At 40.7% G+C, this 27,787-nt stretch overlaps 1 protein-coding gene and 2 non-coding genes across 3 annotated transcripts; 2 read left to right on the top strand and 1 right to left on the bottom strand.

The window, feature by feature from the left end:
* The first annotated feature begins 179 nt into the window (after positions 1-179).
* Positions 180-22,858, top strand: LOC134816246 (E3 ubiquitin-protein ligase SMURF2-like). Its single transcript, XM_063825002.1, is given in 16 exon segments — positions 180-315; positions 504-651; positions 795-940; positions 1,207-1,342; positions 1,895-1,978; positions 17,067-17,194; positions 17,197-17,226; positions 19,023-19,266; positions 20,133-20,305; positions 20,457-20,607; positions 20,819-21,333; positions 21,336-21,412; positions 21,544-21,748; positions 22,007-22,134; positions 22,274-22,461; positions 22,672-22,858. Coding segments are annotated over 16 exon segments (2,508 nt in total). The 5' UTR covers positions 180-260; the 3' UTR covers positions 22,772-22,858.
* Positions 22,859-26,702: 3,844 nt separating this feature from the next.
* Positions 26,703-26,775, top strand: Trnar-ucu (transfer RNA arginine (anticodon UCU)). Its single transcript has one exon. It is a non-coding gene; the product is annotated as a tRNA-Arg (tRNA).
* Positions 26,776-27,249: 474 nt separating this feature from the next.
* Positions 27,250-27,322, bottom strand: Trnar-ucu (transfer RNA arginine (anticodon UCU)). Its single transcript has one exon. It is a non-coding gene; the product is annotated as a tRNA-Arg (tRNA).
* Between the last annotated feature and the right edge of the window lie 465 nt (positions 27,323-27,787).

Genomic DNA, 27,787 nt, shown 5'->3' with positions numbered 1-27,787 from the left:
GTAATTGCATTGTGCGAGTATATTCTCCTACATTATTTAAGCAATGGCACTGAAACTTTCAGGATATGTTCTAGGGATCATTTAAAGAGATTGTCTGGCTCTGGCCAGAATTTTGAGATAGGCCTTCGATTTTGAAAATCTTGGAGTTTGGACCTCTAAAAACCATAAAAAATCAATCCTAATTTACTTTTTTTACAGTTATGGCATTTAATGATATGATAGCACTATGGTGTGAACTTGGGGGGAAATGTTGAAGACAAATGGCGAATACTCCAAACGTTGTCACTCGTAACAGAACTCGTGTCAGATTTACCAGTAAGTATATATAATGTGTATTAGTGTTGTTGAAAAATGTGAATATTTGGGCAAGTTTAACATAAGTTACTAAATAATTGTACATATAATTCATTAACGATAACTAATGATAATAAACATGGTTCCATCTGTGAAATGTGTTTAGATAATAACATTGTTGTCAGCTAATAATTGTATTTCTCCTCCAGTCGTTTGTGCCAAAGGTTTGGCAAAGAGAGAATTTTTCCGGTTACCAGATGTGTTTGCTAAGATAATTGTGGATGGAAGTGGACAGCACTACACCACTAAAACTGTCAAGGGTACTCTTGATCCAAAATGGAACGACCACTTTGACTTGTACGTTTAAACATTCTTAATTATAGCATATCAAAATATGTGTATTTATTTCAACTTCAGGTGTCACTTCATGAGTTGGCTTCATAAGACAGTGATGTTTTATTAGAAATAAACTATTGTCACTAATTCTTCTTTTTCTGCAGGTTTGTAGACCATTTAGATTGTATAACGATACAGTTATGGAACCATCGGAAATTGAAAAGTAAAAGCTGCAAAACTGTCCAAGAGGCATTCTTGGGGTGTGCCCGAATAAAGGGCCAGTACATCTTCAGAATGAAAGACAACGGATGTAAGTTTTAATTTTGTTCTCTTAAAGCTGGCCCCTCAATCTTAGTATGATCTAAGTATGCTAAAAAAGGTATGCAACATTTAGGGGCCAGCTTGTCGACATTATTACCTCCAGTTTAGTCTATTTAAACTCTTTTGATGAGGCTTAGTTAAAATATAACCTTCTCTAACATTCTTTTGTTTATTTATAGCTTGCACAGGACCTTTGAATTTTGTTGTAATTTCATTGATTCACTCTAAATCTCACATAATGCTTACTTCTCGCAGGTCAGCGATTAGCACTCAGTAAAATCAGACATGAAGACCCAGAAATCAAGGGTATTATAGTGATATCATTGTCATCTCGAGATTTGTTTCATCCCCCTTCTCCTACGTTCTCTGACCCAAACGAGCTTCCGGAGGGGTAAGTTTTTTAAATCTTAGGTTAATAATTAAGTTGTTTGTTAAACAACTAATTTCATTATTTTTATTTTACAATCATGACCAACACGCTATTTATTCTCTCCCCGCGCTGAGAAATTCTACAAAATTCTTGAATAATAACGTAATATACAGCATTAACAGCGTTACATATTATGAGCGTATGGTGCGAACTTACAATTTGTCACATATTTACATGTTATAACACATAAAGTATAACTCATTGAAGCGTCCCAAATTGTACACTCTTAATAATCAAAACAGAGGACCAGTGTCTAGCTCCACTCTGATCGTAAGGTCATCACCCAGCATGGTGCGCGGGAGCCAGCTGCTTTCTATGATTAGGCATAATGTGATACGTTCAACGGCCACTTTTTAAAAACTAGAGAATTTAGCAGCGTATATCTTAATACCTTCTTTCTTTTCATACCTCAACTTTAAACAAAGAAATTAAATTCTAAGAACGTAACAAAAGAAACGTTTTGCATATTTTCCATACATTCCCCAAATATTTTACACGCTCTCCTGCTCACAGATGGGAGGAGAGGACTAACAGTAACGGTAGACTTTACTATGTGAACCACGTTACACGCACAAGTACCTGGGAACGGCCTACCAGGTAACTTAACATTTTGTATTGTTATATAAATTGGTTTTTGTATGTTTGTTATGTGTGGGATTTTAAATATTTTAAGCCACTTCAAGGTTGAATAAACAAAATCTTCTGTGTTGTTCTGGAATTTAGATTATTGTGAGTGTGAAGATAGTGTTCTTGAAGGGGGGACTATTTTTGGAAGGGGTGATTTTGGCTAGATTAAGGAAGTTATAATTCAAGTTGCATGACTTACCTTTTGGAAGAGACAATAAATTTGGAACTTTCTACCAAATTCTTGATGACAGTCTGTTGCTCCTTTGAACATTCCAGAATGTTCCAGCTCATCCACTAATTCACGTTAGGTATTTCGTGTACTTAATGGCCGTGTTTCATTATATTTTTAATATTGTTGTACTTGTGTTGTACGTGTTTGTTCATGAATAAGGCCAAAATGTATCGTCAGTACTTGTAATACAAATCTTGTAATACAAATTACGGCTGTAATGTATTGTAACTCTCTCGACATACAGATGACCGGGCTAACTTATCCTGGATATATTACATCATACTCTCATACTCCTGCATGTCCAACAAAGTTTACTGCTGAGATTATCAAAGCAGCTTCAATGCAACAAGTTCCAGCTGAAAACCGTATTATTATGCACTTTGTAACTAAACAGACGAGCTCATTAATCCTCGGTGAGCATATAACCATGAGAGCTTAAATGAATCCAATCAATAATGGTTTGAGTGGAGAGAGGAGAGAGAGAGAGAGTGAGAGATGTTTAACGTGATAAAACAGAGCTGATACCAAAAAAGGCATAATGTGCTGTAAACCTCGTGTAGTTTGATATTTCTGGTGATATGTCTGTTCAAAGGGCCCGAGGGCGCCGGCAGCGGGTATCTCACCATATCTGTGTATCATACTCGGACATATGTTTGTGAAATCTGGCTAAAAAATTCATGAATATTATGTTATGTTTTGACGTTTCCGTGGCGTGTTATACACGATCATTTAGCTGAGAAATATTCGTGTCAACTTCTTCGCGTGTTGCTGTTATTTCTTCAACTTTGTTTTGATTACACTCTCTTCTTTGTAAAATTATTGGTCTACAGTCCCCCTCCAGCGATGTACCTTCTCCGTCTGCAGTGAGTACACAGCATGCTCACATGCTAACCAATCATCCCAAGATTTTAACCTTAAAACATTATTTGAATATTTTACATTCCTCTGAGCGTCAAGAAATTAAAATAACCTGTATTAGTGAGCGTGAGTTTAATAAAACGGCTGTACGTTGAGATAAACGTGTATCGTACATGGAAATATTCAAAACATTACTTTGTGAAGCTGGATTTGAACCAAGTCGCCAAGTAGCAGGTGTTTTGTATAGTGTTACTGACTGCTATGTGATGTAGACGAATTATATATAGTTGTGTAATGTGCGTGTGTTTTGGACTGCAAGGAAAACATACAAGGGGTTACTTATTTAGCTTTGATAATAGTTGGCATAAATTACTAAAGTTGTCCGAGTTTCAATGAAGATGACTCAGCCGTTTCCGTTTTATGACGCACGGAAGGTTTATTAAAACCGAATAAAACGGTGTGATTTTTCTGAATAATACGATGTGTATGGATGTGTGCGTGTTGAGGAAATCATACAAGTAAGAGTTTGATGTAGTTTTTAATGAAGCCGAGATGGTACCGGTGACCAGTGTGACTGTGAGAGGTGAGTATGTGTGGTATGTTATCTCTGTGAGAGTGCCGGGCAGCATGTTCACTCACTTTGCAGGTTTCTGTTCTTCTCTGTCTCCAGTGGTAGTGCAGTAGGAGATGGTTTACTTTTACGCTCACTAATAATGTGAGGTCCGTGACAGGCTCGAAGGGGTCACATGACAGGCTCTCGTGTCTCTAGTACTCTAGAAGGTACTCCATATGTCCTCTGAAAGTAAGAACATCCTAACAAGGTTTCCAGGGCTGACATCACAGCAGCTGTCACGTGATACTTTAAAGTAGGGTCATGTGACACCTGGAGTAGGGTTGGTTCTGACAGGCGCGTGTCAGAAATCAGAACATACTCAATCAGCTCAATTGACCATGTTGTAGATTGAATTAAACTGAGAGGAGGAGTCAATTAAACAGGACTCTCAATTGTCAGCACTATCCGAGCAGGGAGTGTGTAACCACGTGTGTAACCACGTGTGTAACCACGTGTGTAGCCACGTGTGTAACCACAGTTACATACACACAATACACCGCACCATTCACGCTCTCAGACATAGACAGGGACGCAATGTTACCTTCACAGACTGTTACAAAAGAAATTCCTGAGTCAAGTTGAAACTTACCAGCTTACCTGTCTCCCTCAAATGCAACATCTATTGTAACTCTCTTGGTATATAATATTCCAGTAACTACACTGCTGATAAATCTCTCAATATTCCTGAAACGTCCTGTTTTTCTCATTAAATGTCGCGACATTGTAACTCATGACTTGTTGAGACTATTTAACCAACACAGACCATTAGTAAAGGTACTGTGTCTGGGTCTGGATACTACTGGGGATATTGCTTCTCATTTACCACCACGGTTCTCGTGTTCACTGATCCCTTCACTTATCTCAAACGGACCTTACAGATTGCTGATTTGATACTGAAACGTGTACATTGTCTCGCTCTGTAATGATAATATGGAGGTAGGATGTAACCTGGTAGCCTGGTTATAAGGTAGCCTAGTTACCTGGTTACCCGGAACGAATCAGCAGATTTCTTGGTGTTACGAGCTAATGATCACTGACTTTCCCATTAGACAGAAACTTATATTATGTAGATTGTAGCTGGTACTAGTTACTGAGCCGCCCTTAATTGTTATTTAAATCAGTTTCCCTAATACTAAGTACAAGTATTAACTGCTTTCTGAATTTGTAGTTCACTAAATGTTGTAACACCGCCCTATCCACTACTTTCCCCTCCCTGATCCCCACGCGTCTCGCTCAAAACTGCGATATTTGCCCAGATAAGTAACACTGTAATTACCTGAATAGAGGCACAATTAGGGTAATCACCTGACCCACTGCTCCACCAATCCCTGTGCGAGTTTGTTGCTTGCTGCTCAATAAGCACACGGTTATAGGGTCACGTGACTTACACTGGCCAATCACAACGGTTAATTTAAAATGGAGGATCGCTAATGTAGGGCACCGACACTGAAAACAAATATTGTTACAAATTATAGTGCACATTTAGATCACTCAAAGACTCTGGCCAGGCGACCGAGCCGGCCAATCGGGACGCCGTTTTGTGGCCAATCTGCCAGTAGGAGAGGGGTGTTTATAACACGTGTTATGGTGGTAGCCAATAAGAACAAACGTGGAGTCGGATTTCGTTAAAAGCATCAAGAGACGCTGTTTTGGCAAATTGGTAAAGGTTTATTGTACGGGGTATCTTGTAGGAGTAATGGGACCTCCGTTAATCGGTCATTCTCCAAGCATTATAAATCTTTGTAATACACCCACCCTCTGACGGATTATGCACTCAACCCGCATTAAATTGGGGTTTAAGGGGTGGTGCAAGTGGTAACCTTGAACAAGAGATTGGCGCCGGAATTACGAGAAATACGCCTAGAAACCAGCCTAAATAAAGCCTAGATACCGACTGTAATGGCGTTTAACCCAAGACACCAGGCAGCAACATGGGAGGGGAGTACTTGGTATTATAGAACAGCTAGCTAACGTCATCTCACCAGAACAATCCCTTATCAGTATATATAAAATATATATATTTAATGTAACTGTTAACCGTCCTGCCCCTACCGACGAGCATCACCACAATCCCGACAATTGTACTAGTACACCGTCTACCCACCGCTAGTGACACAGCCACTGACCTCGTGTAACTCTCACAGTTACTACTCAAACCGTAGACACGGGCCTTCAGACTGGTTACCGTCCCTCAAACTGGTTGTTAGAACAGGATTGAATTATCACTTTAAATTGAACCGAATTCTTGACAACCGACTTGCGGAGTAAAAAGAACGTGGTGTCGCAATAAGATACGAGTTATTATCAGTAGGACCTGAATGTGGGGTTTCTAATTGAAGGGCTGAGTGATCGATCCTGAGTGCTAAATTTTCTCTTAGACTTCCTGACGTCCGATAGATTTTCCTGTCGGGAACCTCTCGTGAGCCTCTCTCTTGAATATGTAAGGTGAATTATCTCACTTAATGCGCTCGCGCATGAGCAGGTGTAATGTAAGCAGAGGTATGACCTAACTGGTGGGTCACGTAGGGCTACTCTTCTAGCTTACTCGGAGTGAGGTCACCTGGTGTCAGCCAGTGAGCCCGGTGTCATCTGGTGAGCAAACAGGACGATTTGTGGCAAAACGCGGCTGCCTTTCACACACCTCCTCCCTTAATAGCTCACTGGCTGACAACTTTATAGTTAAAACTTTTAACATCCACTTCAAACTCCGTAACTTCCACTTTACTTCAGTTGATAGCTGACGTTTCACATAGTAGCAGCTAGTGCTTCCCTGCTACTTTTAGCTCCCCAGAGTGCAACTGTTTATGTCATTGTGATGATGTTGTCACTTTCAAGCAGGATTGCCTCCTTTTATGGGCATCACGTGCTACGTCAGATGTACGTGCGGAATACCGTTCTTCCCATACTCTTCATACTTTGAATATGTCACATTTTTACTCAGAACATACTTCTCGGACGTATGTGTGTTTGTGTGTGTGGCAAATTTCTGATCTGAGTATGTGTGGCTATGAATTAGTGGGATGACGTGGAGCCAGCAGAATCAGGTCGGCTGCTGTTAGTGGAGCTCGGATTTGTGGTTTCTACTTGGAGGGAACTTGTTGAGTGACCGAGTCAAGAATTTGGTGATAAACTGTCGTAAAGTGAACTTCTACTTTGTCGTCATTCTGTGGCTCGTTCAGGTTATTCTGTTGCTCGTTGAGCGAGAACTGCAGATATGTGTCACTCTGGAGTAGTACTCTCTCTCTCTCTCTCTCTCTCTCTCTCTCTCTCTCTCTCTCTCTCTCTCTCTCTCTCTCTCTCTCTCTCTCTCTCTCTCTCTCTCTCTCTCTCTCTCTCTCTCTCTCTCTCTCTCTCTCCCTCTCCCTCTCCTCTCCCTCTCCCTCTCCCTCTCCCTCTCCCTCTCCTCTCTCTCTCTCTCTCTCTCTCTCTCTCTCTCTCTCTCTCTCTCTCTCTCTCTCTCTCTCTCTCTCTCTCTCTCTCTCTCTCTCTCTCCCTCTCCCTCTCCCTCTCCCTCCCCCCCTCCCCCTCCCCCCTCTCCCTCCCCCTCTCCCTCACCTTTTTCTCTCCTTTCTCTCTCCCTCTCCCTCTCCCCCTCCCCCTCTCAGTCTCTCCCTCTCCCTCTCAGTATCCCCCTCTCCCTCTCCCTCTCCCTCTCCCTCTCCCTCTCCCTCTCCCTCTCCCTCTCCCTCTCCCTCTCCCTCTCCCTCTCCCTCTCCCTCTCCCTCTCCCTCTCCCTCTCCCTCTCTCTCTCTCTCTCTCTCTCTCTCTCTCTCTCTCTCTCTCTCTCTCTCTCTCTCTCTCTCTCTCTCTCTCTCTCTCTCTCTCTCTCTCTCTCTCTCTCTCTCTCTCTCTCTCTCTCTCTCTCTCTCTCTCTCTCTCTGTACTCAGTACCCATCCACTAATACCCTAATAAGAGTTCTCAAGGGAGAAGACCTCTAACTTCCCTCTAAATATAGAGTACCAGTTCCCGGACTCCGTAACATTCCCCCTTCTAGGCTATACCCCCTCTCAATATACATTTCCAGTATACAGTTCTCAGAACAATATAACAGAGTTGGTCACTAACAGTCCATAACTGTGGGGCGCGGTGAATGTTGTCGTAGTTAAATGAGGGACCTTGATAGTGTGGTCACGTGATAGTGTCACGTGACGTCACAAGTGATAGTATGTGTGATGTTACACTCTGTGACAATCCATCACAATTCATCAGTTTATTATAATACATTATCTTCTCTCATCAACGTCAATTCACGTCATTACCCACCACTTCTCTCCTTTATAAATAATATCGTTATTGATGAATTGCTCGCCTAAAAGGTCAAGCTAAGCTGAGTACCAAACAACAATGCTAATTTCTGACTCACATTAGGCTGGCTAATTATAAACACAATGGATCAGGATTAACAATTATCTATATCTACCAAGCCCCACAAAAGGTGGTTGCCAACACCAGATCTGCTAGTTAACACCACATATTACTGCCCGGTCACAGTCCTCAGTTTCTATTGAGTTAAGGGGTTTTACTGTGGTCACGTTTGGGCGGTGTTTGGTCGGTGGACTGTTTACATGGGGACAGCTTAATTAAAAGATATAATACCAGGGGGATGACAAGGGGGAACTTGTAGTTAAACTCAATATAAAGATGGGATCGAGTTGGATAAGGAGAGAGAGAGGAGGGATGACTTATAACGTTAGGGTATGTGGTGTAAAGACTCCCTGAAGTCAGGGAGATATTATAGTGTGTAAAGTGTAGACTACAGAGCGTGGTGTGTGAACAATGGGTAGTGTAACTTTTGTATCATGAACTTTATATATTACATGATGTGCACATCAGTACCCTAAACCCCTGTATCTGGTGTTCCTTCCTGCATCCTTAGTATTCCAAATATTTAAAGATTTTAACAAAACCAATTTGTAGCTACTAAATCACTTCACAGCTATGATACTGTTGTATCCGGTATTGACAGAGCATTCTCCACATTCCCCCACTTGTAACCTTGTTTCCACCTGGCAACACCAGGACACACACGCTCTTACACACTCAGACACAACACCACACTGGGATTCTAACTCAATTTGAATAAAATCCAGCCTCTCACTCTCGTTGTGACATCAGACTTATATAAATCAATGATTCGATTTACCAGGCAGTATGTTCCACGAACCCCCTTTTACTTCGAACCGTCAACACAGAGCCCAGGCCAGAGAGAGCGAGAGAGAGAGAGAGAGAGAGAGAGAGAGAGAGAGAGAGAGAGAGAGAGAGAGAGAGAGAGAGAGAGAGAGAGAGAGAGAGAGAGAGAGAGAGAGAGAGAGAGAGAGGAGAGAGAGAGAGAGAGAGAGAGAGAGAGAGAGAGAGAGAGAGAGAGAGAGAGAGAGAAAGAGTGAGAGAGAGAGAGTGAGAGAGAGTGAGAGAGAGTGAATCAGGATTCTTACAGAAATATTATTAGTGTGTGAAATGCGACGTGTGAGAATGTTCTCAAATCTCCATTTCAATCCCGATGATCCAACAACACCGGAGTATGTGGGAGCCTGTTAATGCAATAAGACTTTAGAGGGTCATAAATTCTGGCAGTAACTTCAGAAACAATGGTGCTCTCTCTCTCTCACTCTGAGCTGATCGGGGCTCGAATGTGAGATATTATTTGAGATCATCGAGTTTCATGTGTGTATGTGGGGGAAGTACGGTATATTTGTCAGTTAAATTGGGTTCCTAACCGTGGTGGAGAAGTGAATCAGGAATCTCCCCCAAATACCTTGTTGAGGTATGATACATATTTCGTGTGCTATTTGTTTGTTTATACAGACACTCTCACTCTCTCTCTCTTCTCTCCGCAGGATAAGAGCCCGCTAAAATATATTATATGAGAAATTTTACACGCGCTCTCAAATTAGAGGTCACAAAGGTCGGTGTGCTGTCTCATGCACAATAATATTCAGCTACATTACATGTCATAGTAGCGGGGGAAGAAGAGTCATCACTTGAAATAATCCGGAGCATTAGAACGATTAGAATTTATCGCTGAGCGTTCCAGCACCGCATACAGATCGCTGTCTTTATGAGTTTCACAATGTTCCGGATCTGAGTACGTCTGTGAGTTTAAAAATCGTATGAGATACTCTGGAGGAATTCTTTTGTTGTATAATATATATGAACATATTATGCAGCTTCATTTTCATGCAAAAGTTTGAACTGCGGATAACATTTGTTTGGATTCCTGCCAAAAAGCGAAAATCACGAAATTTAATTGTGCTCTTTGATTATACATATATACTGGTGATTGGGTTAGGAAATTTAATTTCCCAATTTCTCGAACATTCACGACGTTTCTGTGTGGAGTGGAGCGAACCCACAATTTGCGGTGTTACTTTAGCACATTTATTGTGTTACTTTAGCACATGCAAGTTGTCTACCATTAATTAAAACATCGTTCCAGGTGTGAACATGTCAGAATATCAACGGTAAACTCACCTAATAATCAGCTCCACCGATAAGTTATTATTATACCACCAAACTGTAGAGTACAAGTTAACTTTTAAAATTAGAGAAGTTAAACGTATTGTATTGCCGGGCCGCTGCCAGTTACCTCCAGGCTTCCCCATATTCCCCAAAGAATTTAATCTAATAGATTATAATATTTGGGGGACTGCTGGTACAACCATGTCAATAATACCCGGTAATACGGACCACTAATTTCGAGGTTCAATGTAAGGGGGAACACACTCACCAGCTGTCTGCTGGGACAACACAACACTTTTAATTTAACATTTGACAAATTAATCACAGTTGAAGAGGAGGGTATTTTGAGAAAGGAGGGACTTCTTCTGGTGGCTTCTTTGTTCGAGCTCGACAGTTGGGGCTCTATTTCATTATATTTGTTACCTCAACAGTTAGGAAGTGAGTGGTGATGTTGGTTATCTTGTCGGAGATTTGGTGAAGATGTGACAAAATTTGATTAACTACTGTCAGTAGTGTCAGGAGGATGAAATTGAATATAATTTCAACTTACTGAGCTACAAGTAAATTTGATTTCTGGCGATGTGATGTTCATTAAAAATACATGGAATGATTCTTGTTCTGCCAGCCTAGCTATTTGGGACAATTTTATTATTTTTACTGAACAGATAGCTTTGTTAAAACTGTTTCAAACCTCCACAAAAACCGCTTAAAATAAACAAACCTGACATACCAATCTCTGTCGAATTAACATGTAACCTTTGGCCAGCGGTTACACTGAAGTTATTGCGTTACACTACCTTTACAATACAGAACATCCACAACCAAACTTCAAACCCTATTATATATTTCCTCATCACCAGGTAACAACAAAACAAAACCCCCCAGACTTCTCCTCCTACCTCCATTACAGCCCACACTCTGGGTCTACCATTTTCCGATTTACAAAATCACTAGAATCACAGTGTAACCCCGGCCCAGACAAACCGAGCTCTCACCACCGTCACAAAGAGAAATATATTAACATTACCGGAGATAAAGCAGTCGCTAGCTCTCTACCAAATTTGGCAAATGTAACTACTTTATTGCATTTGGTGGGAGATGAAAGATGGGAGAGTTTTAGATATTTCTCTTTGATGGATTGGTAATGTGAATAATAAATATCCCCCGTTATTACAATATAAACTGGTGATACCACCACGTAGAGGCTTGCTTTGTATTACCACTTTGTGATATCACTTAATCACAGTGATGTGGGCAGCTTTGTTTTGGTAAACCTTGAGGTCCTGTGCTGGTGGAAAACAAAGAGATGAAAGGTTCTAAGGTTTTATAAAATATCCGGCAACTTGATAAAACGCTCTAGCACGGCCACGGTAACATTAAAATAAATAATATCCTTGCATAATAAAATATCCGGTAGTCACGGTGAAATACCCAGCTTTAGTGCTATTTATACTGCAGAGTTAATGGATTAGTACTGGTTTGTCCGTCTTGTGTCCTGAGAGACTGACCTTAATGTGGTATACTATCTAGTCTACCACCGTCCAACCGTGGTAAGGATAATGTGTATTATATTATAATAATCCCTCTCGCAATATATAACTTTAATGTATATATATAATTTAATGAAATATACTTATAAAAGAGTGGAATTTACCATCATATCAATCTCTCTCTCTCTCCCTCTCTCTCTCTCTCTCTCTCTCTCTCTCTCTCTCTCTCTCTCTCTCTCTCTCTCTCTCTCTCTCTCTCTCTCTCTCTCTCTCTCTCTCTCTCTCTCTCTCTCTCTCTCTCTCTCTCTCTCAATCTGTGTGATTGAAATCATGAGTTTCTGGAGTATCTGGTGGGAAAGTTTCGTGTGAGTTTCACAGTCGGCACTCGCCTTTGTGAATGATAGTCTGTGATATTTATAATTCTAGTGATATTTCATGTGTAATATACTCTGATATTTGTGTAAAATCCTGCATACCTTCACCAAGTGACATCCGGTAGTGGAGGCCCAGCACTAACCGTTGGTGTTCGAGCCTAGAGGGGAGACAAGTTAGTTTTCCTACACAATCTCTCTGATAGTCTACACTGGTAATCTACCCTGTCTACGGTGTCTACAGTGTCTACAGTGTACCACCATCAGTGTAGTACTGTAGAATGTGTTAAAGGCGTGATACTGTTTGCTTTGTCGGCGAGGTGTGATCTTGCTATGATACCCACTGAAAATCAGTTAACACTACGGATCAGTTAACACTTATTATTTGAACTGTTTAGTAATATGTTCAGCTCTTTACACGTATCCTACACAGCTGAACCCCCGTTCTCTCTTTAAACCATACCTCTGTCATCACCACGACCTGTATAGTGTATGTGACTTACAGGACTGTATGTGACTTACAGGACATTATTACTGTATGTGACTTACAGGACAACCCTGGGTTCTTGTTTGTAGAGGACAATTTCAAGTAATCGGTAAACTGGTCAGTTCTAACCGACTAGAATTCTAAACTGAGAAACTAAGGATTGCGCTATAAATAGTGTCTATTATTATGATGGGTTCGTTTTGGTACACTTATAAGGTAACACTGTTGTATTGCGCAAACGACCAGTTCAGTGTTTGTAAATAGATATTGTGATATCTGGAGACTGTTTGGAGTATATTTATCAGCGATCAGGGGTTTCAGTATAAATACCAGTTATTATGCACTGATTGGGTTTCATAGCTATTACTTATTGCATTAACATTACCTAATATGTCCCCAATTTTCATTTCTCAAATGTGTTGAATTTTTAGCTAACGCGAACGCTTGGATTACTCAGGATTTATAAATATATATATGATATATATATGAATTATAGGGTCCTCGTATCGTACCAAGCTGTACCCCAACATAACCCTTAATGCACTTGGGATCAGATGGTCATGACTCATGTCCCTCGTCCGATTGTCCGAGTATGACGATTATTCCGGATTTTCATTGTGATTGAATAAGAAACTTGCTCGTTCTGTCATATCTGTGATTTTACTTTAGCGGACAATGAGTACCCCTGGTGATGATGGTGACGTGAGAGTTACCCTAGACATAACATTGGAGCCACTGTATGTTAAAACACATGTTATGTCATCCGCAAAATGAATATCCGCAAAATGAACAGTCGTTTACTTTGTAATTACTAATTACTTTATATCATGGATTGTAGACCAATTACAAGAGCCCACCCCAATTACGGGAGGCCATGAAGATAGAAAGAGACAATAGTAATAAGACAAGAGTCCATTTACAAAAGCACATGATCTGATCTAATACTTGTACTGTAAATATTATATCTGCTGCTGCTGCTGCAGCCCACATTTCAAATTGTGAGCAGTTACAGCGCCTAGCAGAGGGCACTCAGCAGCTGAGATCTAGATATATTTCAAAGTATGATCTCTGTTTAAAAACATCGATCTTCTACTTCCGGGATTATATTATATATAATCTGCTGATTGCTAACAGGAAACTGTCAAACTGAGTTTCTGTCTTAAAATCTGTCGTGTTTCAACGATACTGTATCCAGATTCAATTATAGTTCCAACATTGCGATATGCATTTGATAGTTCAAAGGATTGCTACATAATGTATCAAGCTTTAGACTTTGAAGATTATTTATCAAAGGATGGATAAAAATTGAAAAGCGGTGTATTTGTCTGTGGAGAACACTTTTAGAATTGAGCCTTTTTTCCCTGACGCCGGTTGCACTAATGTTTTATTTATAGACAATTTGATTAGGATAAAAAACATCTTACCCACGATGTGTTGCAGTTAACCGGTTTTAATGGTTGGTTGAACAGGGATCTAGTAGCCGTTATCTTGTAAAGTAATTAGATAATTGATTAGGAGATATAATATAATGAAGGGTGAAATGATGTGTGAACAAGTCTCTATTGTCTACTCTTCTTATCAATGCTCCCACGCGATGACTCACAGTTTTGTGAGAGCATCTCCTGTGAAAATGGTTGGGTGAAAGGATCAAGGAAACATCCATTGATAAAACACATCTATTGTCGCTGGAGCGAATCCTCATGCTCTTCCGCTCTGTCCTGCAGGGATTCGTTCTTGCAATCATAACGATAATACGATAGATCACGTGGCCTATAACTGCATATTATCACTTACAATGACAAGTAGTATTGACAACTGTACGTCTGATATCGGTACAGAATACAGATGTTTTGTAGAACGTAGGCTTGGTTTTAGCCGTGTTATTTTCGTGTCAATATGAGGCTGGTCTCGGATGAAATATTTTAATACGTTTCCATTAACGAGGCAAGAAGTTTTGAGGGCGCGATCCAAACCGTCCTTCGCCACATTCCTGCACAACATATTATATAATATATCGCAATTTTGGAGGTGACAATGAATTAGCTTAGCTATTAAATAACATCCTCATTACGCTCCAATTGACAATGTCACGTGACCCTGATTCTGTGCCGTGATTGGTTGTCATGGTGACACGTGGGTGGAAGAGCGAGCCCTGATTGGTCCACCAGTTGTGTCTCCCGAATTATCGTAACGTATGTGTTGGAGGTAGCAGCAGTGTTAATTCGAGTTGAGGAAGAGAGATGTTCTCTAGCAGCTGTACTGGTGTAGAGAGTGTGTTTGTGTGTCTGTTTGTCTGTGTGTAGAGTCTACATGTTGTGTGTGTGTGTGTCTGTTTGTCTGTGTGTAGAGTCTACATGTTGTGTGTGTGTGTGTCTGTTTGTGTGTAGAGTCTACATGTTGTGTGTGTGTGTGTGTGTGTAACATATATATATTATATATCATGTGTGTAAACTTGTGTAAAACTTGTGTAATGATGTGTTGTTGTAAAGCTGAAGTGTGAATATTTATGTGTTTCAGAGTGATACAGGACAGTATTGGATATGATCCCTCCCTATCTCAGTAAGTGTAAAGTGTATGTGAGATATATTATATATAACATAATATTTATAATAAGTTTCTTTAATCGACAGATTGTTTCTGATTATCAGGATAGTCCGATGTAAAGATTTAATGTTTTTCTTTATCCAGGCACACGATTAATATATTAAGTTATTTATTATTATTATTATGTAACTGAGTTGAGGACAAAGAAAATGTGTGTAGAACTAGTTAGCCCTCAATTAAACACTTGATATAAATCCTGACAGTTGATCTTTTGATCTTTCTTTTTTAATCTTTAATCTTTTGATCTTTTTCGCTTTACAATAAAAAATTAGACATTGCAATACCTTGTGGAATGTAAGCTATAAAGAATCAAGCTTTGAAGAAGTTTTACTGCAAGCAATCACAGCATACCCTTTAAAACAAAATCTCCCTTAAACCTAATCCCCGTGCTTTTAAAAGTCCTGTTTGCTGTCTAGAATAATCACAGGATTGTTTATGTTTGCTGCGCTGTATGATTTTATTATTGCCAACATATAATCACAATATGATCGAATTTAAGGTCCACAATCATGTCCCCATTCTGTCCCAACTTGTCATGACCTGACTCTTCACTGTCAAAACTCAGGTAAAAGGCAAGTAAAATCATGTTCCTGTTTTCCCACCCGCATTACGACCGACCTAAACTCAGATAAAGCCTAATTTGTAACACAAAACATTCACCGATTCTTCCAAACGATTTCTTATTCGGTCTATAATTTGATATCCGTGCGGTGTGTCATACTTATATTTCGCCTTGCAAAGTGTAGCGGTGACTCCGGTATTATTGTCTGCCTCTCCATAATCCACATTCCACAGGAGTCTGTGAGTCTAACAACTCCCTCAAGGTTTAAGGTCACTCAATAATTCCCGTATTCTCCAGCTCGCCTAAACTAACATTGACTCGCGAGTGTGAAATTTACAGAAAAACTTTAAAACTTTAACCTGTCCTGTCGAAGAGCTCGAATTAAAATATTAACTGGGGCTTGTCTAAAAGCACGGGCAGGTCATGCCTTGCAGCGCAGCAGACAGGCGGCCAGTAACACAATTATACTAAGTAGTGATAAGGGAGATAAGAGCGAACAGTCAGCAGTCCACCTCGCCAGCTGTACATGTGCGAATTGGGGGCTGGATTGTTTTGGAATTTAGATAAGGACTAAGGATATGGGAGAGACGGGTATGTTAAATATGTGACATACTTCAGTTGGAACATGTTTTGGCGGGATGTTGTTTGTGAGCACCTGTTATTATTGTTGTTGTACTATAATTGATGTGTTGTGTGTGTAACATGTGCCAACATGTTTGTTTATCTAGTCGGTATGATAATATGCACATAATATTACTGCTGTCTAGCTACAACATTACACGGTATCACATGTGATAATAATATTAACTCTTGTAAATAGCCCATTGTTAAGCTGCACACATCTCCCTTACTTTTAATCAGTTAGACCGCCAAATTCTCATGTTTCTCCCTCAACTTCTGATCTTTTTTCGGCACTAAATCCTCTTCTTAGACACGAAATATAAGGCCGCTAACTTTCGGTCTTCAACCTCGAAAATTTTCATATAAATTACGAGAATGATTTGTGGTGACTGGCCCGGATTTGTGCGTTGATCCCAGCCGTGTTGGTCGTCGACATGGCACGTGACTAAAACAATTGCTTATAACTGGTTGATTTCTAATCACATGTTTTGTCAAGAATATTTGCTCTTAGTCCTTGTAAACTGTAAAGTCCACTACCAGTCATGATGAAGTAAATTTTCTATTAAATGTCTTAACATAACCATCTTCTAAACATCAGTAACTCCCATGATAGCATACTGTATCTGCATTTAAATCGCTTATCTTAGCCCTAGGGTCTGTAGCTCAATTCCTCAGATCAGGTCCACATTTTCAAACTAAATCTAAAGTTTTAACCAGATAATTAATAACTAATTAATCAGATAATTAAACCTCCCATTTTCAGGTCAGCATACGAGTACGCTCAGCTGGACCGAAGGCGGGTCACGGAACCTAACATAATAATGCGAGACAACAACCTGGCTAACAGGAGACAACACTATCTGAACAGGAGCTCACTTCATCCTAACACTCCCAAGAGTTGTACGGACAGTTTCCTGTTATAGGTACGTACTGAGTGCACTGAGTGTTTTAGTAGTCAGCACTGAGTGTCAGTTTATCTGCTTGTAGTAGATGTTACCAGTAACCAGTAACCAGTAACCAGTAACCAGTAACCAGTAACCAGTAACCAGTAACCAGTAACCAGTAACCAGTGGTCACTTCACAATTCTAAGAGACGTGGGGCACCTATCTACTAACCTCATGGCATTATTGTCCACTTTCATTAGATTTTTAAACATAGCACAAGCTCAAATCACCTTGTGAGTGACAACATTGTGTTCCTCTCTGTTTCACTGACAGTACCAATTAGTATCACTGTTGTTTTCACGCTGACTTAGTTTGGGGAATTATATCACTGCTACTCATCTCCAAGTTTTGACGTGAGCCCCACAATAATACACTTTTGATGACGTAATCTTCCTCTGGGCTTTAACACTGTCAGTAGAAACTCTCCACATAACTGTGCTCACCACAATTTCTTTAAAAATCCTCACAAATAACCATGACCACACTGAAATTCCACGCATAATCGCATATTGAGGTTCCACAATTTTGTATATAAAAATGTGTCAAATGTGATGTTTTTATTCAGGTTCAACCACTGATCTCTCTCAGTTTATAGGTATATAACAAAAAGCTACCTCTCGTGTGATAACAATATGAGATTCTTTTCTTTCTGGTTTTTCTTTTGATCTTCTTTGAACTACCGCTATATTCTATCTCTGCTGCACAGTAGCTATGATGTTGGGGTTGAGAATGTAGTTTGGAATTCTATTCAGAAACTATGCTAAATATTCTGCATATTTAAAGGGATATATATGATAATATACATCACAGCACTCTTCTGCAAGATTACCTGTTAACCTTTCTCCATTTATCTTTTAAACGGTACACTGACTTTACACGCTGTGTAGACGAGGGTGCATACTTCTGTATATCTACCTAATTAGGCTTGCATGAAGGTTAATTGGTACGCACGCCTAGGGGCTAATATATAATTAGGGGCTAGTAAGTAATTACCAGCCAACGTACCAAAGACTATGTGAGTTAAAGAGAAACTTGAGCGGCCCGAGAAGTCGACCTATTGTCCAAGTAACTTAGCAACAACCCTTAGCAACCAACCTTTAATTACATGCCATAGAGAAATTGTCCTGAGAATTAGTTAAAGGTATTAAGACGTCAGTTCGTTTTCCGTGACTGGCACTAAATAAAAGAAGTGGTTGAGGTTTCGCGCTCTGCAAGTATGGATACGTATATAGTCGGTGTAGGAGTAATTTTGTTGGCTGGGTATACTTTTAGGCCCTCTCGTGTGAGTCAGAAAGTTTCATTAGAGATTGATGAAGCCCGGTTTTTGCATTTCTAGCACCCAATTTGATGAACTCTTCGTCAAATTAGTTAACTTCAACACGGGACATTCGCCGTCAAATTTGTACTTTTAACGGAACGCGCGGATAGGACGCCGTTGCAGAAAGTTGCGAAAATTAAGCAAAATTTGGCGCACGGACAAACGAAATTTGATACGTCTGAATGGTGTTTGTCCGATTTAGTCTGGCGCTCCGCCAAATTTAAATTTCGTCCGGAAGGTTTTAAATGTTCAGTGGTCTTGTAGTCTGCTGGCTAAAAACTTCCGGCCACCATGAGTAACATTCAAGCGCATCGAAAATCTGTAATTCTCTCTCTCTTAACTCTACTAACACATGATTTTCCCTTAACTCACTGCATCCTATATTATATCCTATATTTATCATCAGTCACCATGACATCACACTGTTAATTCTCGCCATGACAAAAGACATTTCAGTAAAATGTGTGACTCCACGAGGGCAAGTGTATTACCACAACAGACTGACTGGAGCCCAATCGTTCCACGACCCACGCTTCCCCCGGCATATGCCAATATCCGAGGAGTTGGGGCCTTTGCCTCCGGGCTGGGAGCTCAGGATGGCTCCTAATGGGAGACCCTACTTTGTGGATCACAACACCAAAACGACACAGTTCAAAGACCCAAGAGTGGAGCAGCTAGCTCCAATATCGCCAGAAAGCAGGTATGCCAATGAACTTATTTCAATTATTTGGGTAATCTTCGTTAGTTTTCGAGGTTTTGCTAGTTTGGCTCGATTTCATATGCCTTTATTTCTTAAGCACGCATCAACTCCCATTTTTCCAAAAAAAAACACTTTTTCCAAAAAAAAACTCCACAGCCGGTATAGAATGTTGCGGCATATCTATAGTCGTCATAGGTATGTTGGGATACGTTACTACATGTTTACCCTAATCTACACATTCAAACCTACTGATATCCATCATTAGATCGCTTTTTTATGTTAGAAGTTCATAAAATAGAGATCGTACTACTCGTCATATGAATGCAAATTCTTGTCGTCCTGCGTCTGAGCAGAGAAAGAGGAATTATCTCCCGATTGCCAGCTTAATTTGTGTCCAGATTCCGTTTAGTATGTAGCACATTCTTACTAATTTCAGTATGTGCCATGTTGCAAGTTTCAAATCATTATGTATGCTGAATGTTTGAGCTGAACGTTTTAATACGTGTTACAGTAATCGGTCTAGACAACAGAGGATCGAGTAAGGGGGTCCTCTCTGCAATTGCGGCATGTTCTTTTTGATGAGAAAGAGAGTGAGAGAGAGAAAGAGAGAGAGAGAGCTTTACTCTTTTATTGCATGATAAATAATGCCTCAAACAGTGTATAAACTGTGGCGAAGCGCCAACATATTACTCCAGCGCTCGTTTTATTAACACAGTTCAATCAGAGAATGTAGATTAATCAAACTCCTGCGCTGAAGCACGAGTGTTCAATCAAACACCCCCAATCAATCATGTATTCCGACTGATTAAAGAGATCTCAAATACTCTGGTATCTCTACACCACGTGACATGCCCACACTACCTCAGAACGTTACCAGCTACCTACGTCACAACTACTAATAGTCAGAGCAGTACTGGATCTCTAGGTCGGAACAGCACCATGGGGTCCAATGGTCTGGAGGGTAGAGGTTCTCTGAACAGTATTGATACCTGTTCTACCCTCTCCTCCAACCTTCCTCCTCCTTCTCCTTTAACGCCAGGTTTGTAGTGTAAAGTTAAGGTTCAATAGAGTATAAATATATCACTGCTCAATAACACATAATCTGTAATTTTCATGGCTGATAAGTTTCACATCGAAACAGTCGAATACTCTGCACTAACTGACTTTTAACTAACGCCTCCCCTCTGCAGTCGCCCCAACCACAACCAGTCCTGGACCACCCCCTCTGACCATATCCCCCCTTGAACAAGCAGAGCGCAACAACAATCCTGCCTTCCCACCGCTCAGGATTGGCGATGAAAACCAGCATCCTACCGATAATTCGAATTCTATCGTGCCCAGGTAACTGGTTTTTCTGAGCTGGTTTCTTTGTTTAAATTGCTATATTTGCGGAATGTTTTAAAACGCCCGAAAAAATTAGTCTTATTTAGTCTAGTATTTCAAGTATGATGGGTATGATCAAATATCAGAACAAGATGTTTCTCGTCTAGAATCATCAATAGTAAATCTTGAAATCTCTGTTACTGAAAATCTAATTACCTTCCATTCCCAGACCGCTGAACAACACGATACCCACCAGCGAGGAACAGATGGCTATGATCCGTAATAAGCGTGGTCTAGTAAACAAATTGAAAATCCTGCGCTCAGAGCTAGCTAAACTGCAAACACCTAGCGGGTACTGTCGAATCGAGGTAACGAGGGAGGACGTGTTTGAGGATTCCTACCGGGAAGTAATGAACCTGCGAGTTAGGGACCTCCGCAAGCGGCTCATGATCAAGTTCCGAGGGGAAGAAGGACTGGACTACGGCGGTGTTGCTCGAGAGTGGCTCTACTTGCTCTCCCACGAGATGCTGAACCCTTACTACGGACTGTTCCAATACTCCCGGGAGGATATCTACACCCTGGAAGTTAACCCTAACTCTTCCATCAACCCTGATCATATAAGCTACTTCTACTTTGTTGGGAGGATTGTTGGCATGGCCATTTTCCACGGTCATTACATAGACGCCGGGTTCACCCTACCCTTCTACAAACAGTTGCTGGGAAGGAAGTGTACTGTGGAGGATATGGAAATGTGGATCCTGCCTTTTATAAGAGTATGAAGTGGATTCTGGAAAATGACGTGTCCAGCATCTTCGAGGATCAGGTGAGCGCAACATTTTTGGCTAATTAATTCGAGAAATCACTTTTTGTTGCGCTGGGATTATCTACTTTGTAAAATTTTCGAGCGGAAGTCGAATCTAATGACCAGATATTTTAACACTATATCACGTTCAGACATTTACAATCGACCACGACTCATTTGGACGACATTGTGAATACGAACTATTACCGGGAGGCAAAGAGCAACGGGTAACAGAGACTAACAAGAAGGAATACGTGGATCTGTACGTGGAGTGGAGACTGAAAAACGGAACTGAACAACAGACTGGAGCTTTACAAAAGGGCTTTTATGAAGTTGTTCCTAAACATCTGCTCTCAGGTGAGCTTCTTTTTGCATCAAGAAAAGAACTGTTACTCGTGATGTTCTTAAATCTTAATGTGTGCATTCACAGTTATCTGGCATTTAAATCAAAAAAGCTTTTCAACCATTAAGTTGTTTTAAGGTTTATAATATTTCACATCTCGAAACTTAAAGTTGACCCAGTTATGAGTACTAACCAGTAACCACGTGACTGTTCTTGGTGAACCATGCCACATTAAACAACTACTTAGTACTAACCACACTGCCACTCCGCAGCTTTTGACGAGAAAGAGTTGGAGTTGATAGTGTGCGGACTGGGACACGTTGATGTGGACGACTGGAGAGCAAACACCCGACTCAAGGGATGTTCCCCTGAATCTAACATCGTCAAGTGGTTCTGGAGGGTAAGTCACCAGTTATTTGTGGAATGTTATCCGCATTTTGATCTCTTATCCTGAATTGCGCCATTGATTTGCGGTACCTGCCATTCTTATTAACTGACCAGCGATTTTTGTTCCAATGGCTTAACCCTAAAATTTCTAGATTATCGAAGAGATGGACAACGAGAAACGAGCCAGACTCCTTCAGTTTGTAACCGGATCTTCCAGAGTCCCAATCTCCGGATTCTCCGGACTAAGAGGCAGTTCTACCGTTAACTCCGGACCTAGACCCTTTACCATTCACCTCGTTTGCAGCATGAGCAGCGGCAGTTTACCCAAAGCCATGACCTGGTATGTTCCAGAACTATTCTAAATGCCAGTCGATTTGATAATATTATGTCATTAATACACATTTATTGTCAAGCAGTAATTCTTACATAATTTGTTTACATGGTTATTGAATGTATCCAAGACAGAAATTTATTTTTTACGTCATTCATTTTACTAATATGATAAAATTCTTAAACAGCTTAGTTATTTAACTCTTTCTTTCCCTTTCAGCTTCAACCGACTGGATCTCCCCGAGTACGAATCATTCGAGGTGATGCGAAACAAGGTGATAACAGCTATCGAAGAGACCATGGGTTTCAACGTCGAGTGAAGCCGCGTCCAGCTCAAGTCGTACAGATAGTACGCGATATGATCAAAGCCGCTAAAGCAAAACTTGACGACAAGAAACAGATCACGTGGTAAGGGGTTTTATGTCGAGGTTCTGACCCCTGAAGCTCCTCAGAAAGAGGGAGTTTCCTGTGTTCGCTTTATTGCAGATTTTATTTTTGCAGAACTTAAAATTCAAATGACTTTTATTTTGAATATGGATTCGTCGATTGTATTGACTGCACCGCAATGAACAGTCACTGACAGATGTAATATAGAAAATATTTTGTGCTCCGCACCACATTAATTTATTTCTTTTTTATTGGGTACCAATAATAACTCCAACTGAGAGAGAGGCGAAATTCTCGATATTTTGTTGTATTACGCAAGAAAGTATTTTATAATATATTTCATATTATATAATATTTTATTCCATTTTCTTATTTTATTTTGATCTTTTTAAAATTGCTTTACAATATGTTTATTTTAAAATGCACTCATATTGATACCAATTCCTCGCGCCAGAATTTCCTTAACCCTAATCCGTATTTCGTATAATTTGGGTCGCTTACTCGAGTAAACTAAGCTCTAACACAATTCCTTTATGCTAAGTTTGCCAATTTACAATTTAGCCTTTTGTTACACAATTTGCTGAAACTAAAGTCAGTAATTTAAGTATCTTTTTCATTTTACTGGGTTCTTTAATCTCTATTATATTATGTTGTTCCTGGATATAGTGGATGTTCTGCGCTTGCTTCCTGACTGCATGAAATTTCGGAAATTTTGTTTTGAAAGATTTAAAAAGAATGTCGGCAAGAATTTTTGATTTGTTATAATTACATGCGAAAATGATTGATTATTTTATATTCATATGTTTGTTGTTTCTTTGTCATAAAATAAGAAAACACTTATGCTGATCTTGGTCGTAGTGATAGGGACAGAAAGAATAAATATACTTAAAGTGAATACCATCATCCCAACCGAGAACAGACACCTTGACGCGTGTTACTTAACTCATCCTAGCTGATTTCTGGTTCGTGGCTGTTCAGAAGAGCATGGCTGATCGGGTTCCGGTTTAAAAGACATTTTTCCAGTTCTCGATGACATTGATTCCGAAGGACAGCTACCCGTTTTTGCATTTCCGTGAGAGATCAGTCTATAAATATACTTGTAGCGCGGTGCACTACTGGGTCGCGCGCGCATCAAATAATGCTTCATGCAGATCGGCGAGATGCGAAAGATTGACATCGTGAATCAATAAATATACTAGCAAGCTTGTCATACGTTGTAGACCTGCCGCGCACGAGTGCGCGGTTGACCATTGTTAATGTGCAGTTCTTCTCGTGACCACTTTGTTATTGCTCTAACCAGAGCCCTCTCGCTTGTGAAACAAGCGCGTCACGCAGTACGCGTAGACACATGGCTATGCATGAAACTTTGACACACGCTGCAACCCCTTTTGATCGCGCGCGCGGCCGGCAGGCGTGCACGCTTCGCGTGCACTAGAGGTATACAACGTGTAGCGAGTTAAACTTTGTTAGATCGGTAAAATGCACCATTGAGCTTTGTAGCGCGATGCACTACTGGGTCGCGCGCGCATCAAATAATGCTTCTCGCAACCACACGTATGCAGATCGGCGAGATGCGAAGGATTGACATCGTGAATCAACATTGAGCTGCACGCCGAGCTGCGAAGGATTGACACCGTTGATTGATTTAAGTCACATTTATCGATGATCGACTTCGAGACCATTTTTAATTTTCCATTTTTCGTTTTATTTATTTGATTTTTCCGATTTCGCACACAAAGCCATATATAATGTCAAATACTTTACAGTTCAACGTCAAGCGTTATACTTCAGCATGTTAAACTTGAATAAATGATTTGTCGATTCACGATGTCAATCCTTCACAGCTCGGCGAGGCCCAGCGGTGCATTTCGAAGATCTAGCGAAGAAGCATAATTGATAATTTGTAATTATTGGCTGCGCGGCCCAGTAGTGCACATTTGCGCTACAACGCGACGTCAAACGTGGCTTTTGCCCCAATACTTGGGGGTCATGACGTGATACAAATGACAAAGGTCGGCTGGTATTATATGTTGACCATAGTTAATGGTCTGGCCGGCCCAGCGCGCACTACTTCTTAGCACTTGCTTGTATCACGTGGTGACCCCCACGGTCGTTTCACTGTAGCGTCTTCGACGCTACAGGGGGAGCCGCGCACTTCGTGCGCGGCGGGTCATACAACGTATGACAAGCACTTGCCATGTCGGGCCATTTCGAGAAGAAAGCGGCGCGCGCTACTTCGAAGAAATTTATAGACTAGTAACGTGCATCCGTCAACTGGTATGGTAAGCGTAATCAGTAATTCGACTGAACATTGCATTGCATGCTTGCTGCAATTGCGTGAACGTTGTTTCACGTTGCGATCTTGTAGTGCGATGCGTTACTGTGCCGCGCCGCGCACTCAATGAGGCTTCTCACAGCTCTCTAGATCGGCGAGATGCGCTACTGTGCCGCGCCGAGCTGAGATGAATTGACATCGTCAATTAAGTTGCGATCCTCATTGCTCATTTCATTTACAATTTATCGTTGTAGGTTTATTTGGAGGACTTCGCCGCTTCGACGCGCCGCGCAAACTAGCATTCTTGCTTCGCATCGAAGACAAGATCGTTGTAGCGCGATGCGTTACTCATTACTGTGGCTAGATCGGCGAGATGCGCTACTGTGCCGCGCCGAGCTGCCATGAATTGACATCGTCAATTAAACAAGATCGTTACTTTGCTTTAGCTTTGCAGAGCAACGATCTGAAAGGGTTGACATTGTCAATCAATAAGTTTATAATACAAAGTTGGAAGTGGAACAAATATTTTAACGGGTGATACTCGTAAAATATTTGTTCCATATATTGGGACCGTCGACTTAACGGGTGATACTCGTAAAATATCTGTTCCATATATTGGACCGTCGACGAGTCCAACTCGGCGCGCGTCCTGGTAGGTTGTAAACCTACAAGCATTAACTTTGATTCACGCGAATGTCAATCATTCGCAACTCGGCGAGGCCCAGTGTGCAGTGGTGCTGTGGTGCATCTCCAATCTCGCCGATTTCTACCGAAGTGGTTGCGAGAAGAATTGATTCACGATGTCAATCCTTCGCATCTCGCCGATCTGCATCTGTGGTTGCGAGAAGCATTATTGGATGCGCGCGCGCGACCCAGTAGTGCATCGCGCTACAACGAGAAGAATTATTTGATGCACTACGCGGCGTAGTAGTGCTTTGCGCTACAAACATTAAACATTACCTCATACCTGTTATGTAATGTCAAATGTGTAAGGCTCATGATTGACGATGTCAATCCTTCACAGCTCGTACTGTCGTAGCGGTCCAGTAATAATGCATCGCTGACGCTACGTACGATTGATGATCTGTGTGCTGTGGTGTGTGGCATGTGGTTAACCGTAACGGGTGATACTCGTAAATGCAAAATGGTAAAATACTTGTTTCAAATATTAGACCGGGTCGACGAGTTCAACTCGGCGCGCGTCTTGATAGGGTATAAACCTATAACCGGCATGCAATTGCAATGTGCAAGTGTGCGGAGAATTTTGGAGGACGTCGCCGCTCCGATCATGCACATTATCATACTATACTTCATACTTCAAGTTCATACGTACTTCTAATTAAGTAATTTCTAAATACCTGGGGACCTCAGGCTTTTGTGTTCATTAACGAACACCGATTGAAGATTTATGGTGGAATGACCAATTACAGGCTGAGTTCCGCCCGAACCAGTAAGCGTATATTCGCTTCAAGTTCAGAGCAGAGCTACGAGCTGGAAAGGGTTGACATTGTCAATTAAGTAAGAATGAAGAATCCCACCCATTAATTATACGTAGCAATCTGCAATCAAAGCTGCACTACAGAATTACAGCCTTCGTGGCCTAATGGCTAAGGCATCGGCCTTCTAAGCCGGGGATTGCGGGTTCGAGCCCCGCCGGGGGTTAATTTTTCATGAAATTTCATTCACAGCATATTTTAGCCCAAGCACTGGTTTCGGCAGAAGTTCTAATATTAAGGAAATTAGCGAAGTTTTATTGTCAATAAAATTGATTTGAAACAACAATTTTTGCTGACGTAAGCTTGAAGCTAGGTTCGGACCTCCCCCCGTCAGCATTTCCAACCCCCCCCATCGGCTGCTGACGTCATATGTGAAAGCTCCCTTAGAGTAATCCAATGACAAAGACCATATCACATATACTGTATACAATCTTTATCATGCAGGGGTGAATACTGGAGTTGGTATGTTTGATGTTGTAATCCGAAACCACCTAGAACATAGAAGTGCTCCCCAATAAACTAGTATGTAAATATCCAAATTAATATTAGCACTTTTCTTGGCAAAACCAGTGCTAAAACATGTTTCTCAAACCAACTCAAATGGAGCAAACATACTGGGAATGAAATTTCAAGAAAAGTTAACCCCCGGCGGGGCTCGAACCCGCAATCCCCGGCTTAGAAGGCCGATGCCTTAGCCATTAGGCCACGAAGGCTGTGATACATTAACAAAAAGTCTTTATTTATATTCATTTCTATCCATATGATAAGTACTCTTAGAAAAAGTGTTATTAACAATAATAAGCAGAAGCTGTGTGAGGTGCTGATTGTACATTTTCAACAGTACAATTGTATAAAAGTCAAGATACAGTGAATCGATTATATAATAATGAATATGTGATGACGAGAGAAATTACTCACTCATCACTGAGCTCATTTTTGGCGACAAGCTCTCACCAACAAAGAAAAACTCGAAATATTTCAGAACTGATTATATCAAATTTTACAAAAATAGAAAATCATACAAATCTAAACATCATGATCTATCAAATCTATCGCACAAACAGCATCGATAAAATTAATAACAGAATGAAACTTAAAAAAGGCTTGTTTTCATCGTTCATGTTCTGTTAAATTGTTAAAACTTAGTCTTATACTATTTTTAAGTAATATTCATAATC

Source organism: Bolinopsis microptera, chromosome 6, assembly GCF_026151205.1.
Source record: "Bolinopsis microptera isolate Bmic1 chromosome 6, MBARI_Bmic_1.0, whole genome shotgun sequence".
Lineage (NCBI taxonomy): Eukaryota > Metazoa > Ctenophora > Tentaculata > Lobata > Bolinopsidae > Bolinopsis > Bolinopsis microptera.
Note: the sequence above shows the minus strand (reverse complement) of the source record. Positions and strands in the feature narration are given on the sequence as shown.